Below are 3,251 nucleotides of genomic sequence, written 5' to 3' on the forward strand. Positions count from 1 at the left end.
GGAGAGGAGAGGAGAGGAGAGGAGAGGGAGGAGAGGAGGGGAGGAGAGGAGAGGAGGGGAGAGGAGGGGAGAGGAGGGGAGAGGATGACTCTGTGTTCACCTTACAGATGTTTGAACAGCTGGAATCTCACCTTAGACTCTATGAAACCTGAGGTTCCTCTCTTTGAGAAGGACGGACTGAAGAGCTCAGAACTGGAAACACAGTCGTAGCTGCCGGGACCTGGGGGATCGTTCTGAAACACGACCAGAGGATTCTTTAACTGCCAGACTTTAGGATTTACACCGATAACAGAGTTTATTACTTACACCGATGTTAGTTTATTATCTACACTGATGTTAGGTGAGTTAAACAGAGAGTTTATTATCCACACCCATGTTAGGTGAGTTAAAGTCGTACCACACTCAGAGCTGAAGCGAACCTCCTGGACTGCGAGGAGAAGCCTTTCTTCTCTGGTTTTTGTCTCGTTGGAGCTGAAGATGAAATGTTTTCAGCTGTTTTATCTGTTGGAGACAAACATAATGTGAGAGTTTTATTATCACAGGAATGTTGTTTATCTTCTTCAATGCAGATGAAAAGTAATAAATAAATTCAGTAGTGGCAAATCACAAGCTCTATACCAAAAAATGATTGTAAGTGTTGAACAATGTTAGGAAAAAAGTAAACAAAACCGTTTTAAAATATAAACAATAAAGTTTTTTTTTATCTGAACTTACAAAAACAAGTATTTACAAAAATACAAAATAGCAATAAGCAAACAAAAGTGATTTTAAAATAAAAATATATTTTCTATACAATAACAGAAAAAGTTCAAAGACATAATAAGAAATATTTTACTAAGACTAATTAGTTTTAGACTATTGAGTTTTTTGACTCATTGATGTTCAGACTTCGGTCCATTTTGCTCAGAGCTCATCCGAACTTCACGAACAGAACCCGACCTGAGCAGCGGTGGAGCGGTTACCGTGGCAACGTGAAAACAGCGCGCCCGGAGCGCCCCCTGCCGGAGGAGCCGGGAGCTGCGGCCGCCTCTCCGCCCCGTTGTTTTCCCCAGACCTCCATCCATCATGGCCATGCACACGAAGGCGACGCCGCCGCAGATCCCGGACACCCGCCGGGAGCTGTCGGAGCTGGTGAAGAGGAAACAAGAGCTGGCTGTAAGCACCGACGGGCTTTATTTTAACTTCATAAGGTGGTAAAATGTTTTTCAGGACTTTGCTGGACGGAAACTGAATGCTAACAGCTGCTAACACTGCTAGCATTCAGGCTAACTCGGCTAGCTTTCGGTGAAGCTGATTTATTTTTTTTACTCGTAATTTTGCATGTACGTCACCATGCGAGCAATATTTTAAATTATTAAGTAAGCCAAAAACGAATACGGACAGAATATAAGCTGGATATGTTTGATACGTTTGGCAGCAACACTGTAGAAAAAGCTAAACAGTTAGCATGAAGCTATGTTAGCCGCCATTGGCTGAAACAAGATCTCGCGATATTTTAGCAAAACCAGCTGCCTTCGGTAAAATATCGCGAGACCTTTTTAAAAGCTTCTAAAATGTGTTTGCTTGTTAGTTTGTAGCTTTGTATAATATTCTTGGTTAAAGGTTCAAATGAATATTTGATTTGTTTTGGTGAGTGAACTCTAAATGACTAAACTAAATTATTGAACTATAAAACAAATAAATTAAAATGATATTACAGGTAAACTCATTTACAATTCACAAAATGTAATAAGACAGAATGAGCAACTAATTTATTCAGATTTCATAACTTTTTTAACTTTTCACGTCTTATATGATGTTAGTCTGTGTAAATTAATTTGTTTTGTTACCAACTGATGATCAATAAAAGCTCTGGAAACTGTTTTTCTTTCTGTATTGCTCACCTTCCGAGTTATAAATTTAATGAACTAATGAACTGAAGGATGTAAATATGAAACCCAGGTCCAGTCTGTGTTAAACGTCTGCAGAACAGAGTGCCAAGATGACGATGAGGAACTGAATTGTTTAGTTTTCCTTCTCAGGAGACGCTGGTGAACCTGGAGAGGCAGATTTATGCTTTTGAGGGCAGCTACCTGGAAGACACTCAGATGTACGGAAACATCATCAGAGGATGGGACCGCTACCTCACCAACCAGAAGTAAGATGGCTTCCATGGAGAGATGAGAGAATGTTACAGGAAGATTCTTAGTTTCTGATGATGAAATGTTTGTTTCTTACCTTCATCAGAAACTCCAACAGTAAAACTGACAGAAGGAACCGAAAGTTTAAAGAAGCCGAGCGTTTATTCAGTAAATCATCAGTCACGTCTGTCGCAGTAAGTCATCTTTTCCTGTCTTTTATTTATTGGTTCTGTGATGAACGATGTGCTGACGCTCGGCTGTGATTGGCAGGCGGTGTGCGCGCTCGGAGGGATCCCGGATCACATGAACGAGAAGCGTGAGTCGTTTAGAAACCTTCAGGACTGGTGGCGTTGGAGGAGCTCCTCCTTCACGCTCCTGGTTCTGACTGTGTTCCGGATCTCCGCAGGTGAAGCCGGCAGCGGCACGGAGAGCGACGCCTCCCCGGATCTCCAGAACCAGGAAAACGAGCCAAGCCAGGAGGACACGGAGGACGTGGACCTGACGCTGCAGGACCTGAAGCCTCAGAAAGCCGCGTCCTCCTCCTCCTCAGGCAGCCACCACGGGAGCCACAAGAAGAGGAAGAACAAGAACAGACACAGGTACAGAGGAAGGTCCGAACAGAACCGTTTCATCTTTGTTAAGAACCGGGAAAAGGAGGTTCTCTGCGTCTGTCTTTACCTGCAGCAGGTAAATGTTCTCCTGAGTTCCTCTGAGCTCTGTCTGCCAGCTTAGAACACGGGCCAAAGCCTGTTGGGTAAAGACCCGGGTCATCAGAACCTGAACCCGGGTCATCAGTCCCAGAACCTGGGTCATCAGAACCAGAACCCAGGTCTGGTTCTGAGGCAACAACTCAGCTGAGCTTTAAGATGGTAAAGTTTAACACAATCAGACCTTTTAATAAGAACGTGTTGATGAGAGGCCTTCATCACTCCAACAAGCTGGTGGAGCGAAGGCCTCCTCCTCCAAACTAGTTTCTGAAAGTCTCCTCTCTAAGGAAAGGAGGAGAGGAAGGTGTCTCCTCTCTAAGGAAAGGAGGACAGGAAGGTGTCTCCTCTCTAAGGAAAGGAGGAGAGGAAGGTGTCTCCTCTCTAAGGAAAGGAGGACAGGAAGGTGTCTCCTCTCTAAGGAAAG

The 3,251-nt window shown here is 43.9% G+C and overlaps 2 protein-coding genes across 3 annotated transcripts in view; one reads left to right on the plus strand and one right to left on the minus strand.

The window, feature by feature from the left end:
- stpg1 (sperm-tail PG-rich repeat containing 1) overlaps positions 1–1,064 on the minus strand; it is a 4,807-nt gene extending 3,743 nt beyond the window's left edge. The window contains exons 1-3 of the mRNA XM_017404285.3: positions 1,055–1,064; positions 398–501; positions 132–233 (exon numbers count right to left, since the gene is read on the minus strand). Of these exons, the coding sequence (XP_017259774.1) occupies positions 132–233; positions 398–501; positions 1,055–1,064 (216 nt within the window). The remainder of the gene's footprint in view (positions 1–131; positions 234–397; positions 502–1,054) is intronic.
- The window catches only part of meaf6 (MYST/Esa1-associated factor 6), a 5,987-nt gene continuing 3,734 nt past the window's right edge, over positions 999–3,251 (plus strand). For both annotated transcript variants that reach the window (XM_017404283.3, XM_017404284.3), the window contains exons 1-5: positions 999–1,155; positions 2,022–2,137; positions 2,227–2,314; positions 2,391–2,436; positions 2,527–2,719. In XM_017404283.3, the coding sequence (XP_017259772.1) occupies positions 1,066–1,155; positions 2,022–2,137; positions 2,227–2,314; positions 2,391–2,436; positions 2,527–2,719 (533 nt within the window). In that variant the 5' untranslated portion in view covers positions 999–1,065. The remainder of the gene's footprint in view (positions 1,156–2,021; positions 2,138–2,226; positions 2,315–2,390; positions 2,437–2,526; positions 2,720–3,251) is intronic.

Source organism: Kryptolebias marmoratus, unplaced genomic scaffold, assembly GCF_001649575.2.
Source record: "Kryptolebias marmoratus isolate JLee-2015 unplaced genomic scaffold, ASM164957v2 Scaffold116, whole genome shotgun sequence".
Taxonomy (NCBI): domain Eukaryota; kingdom Metazoa; phylum Chordata; class Actinopteri; order Cyprinodontiformes; family Rivulidae; genus Kryptolebias; species Kryptolebias marmoratus.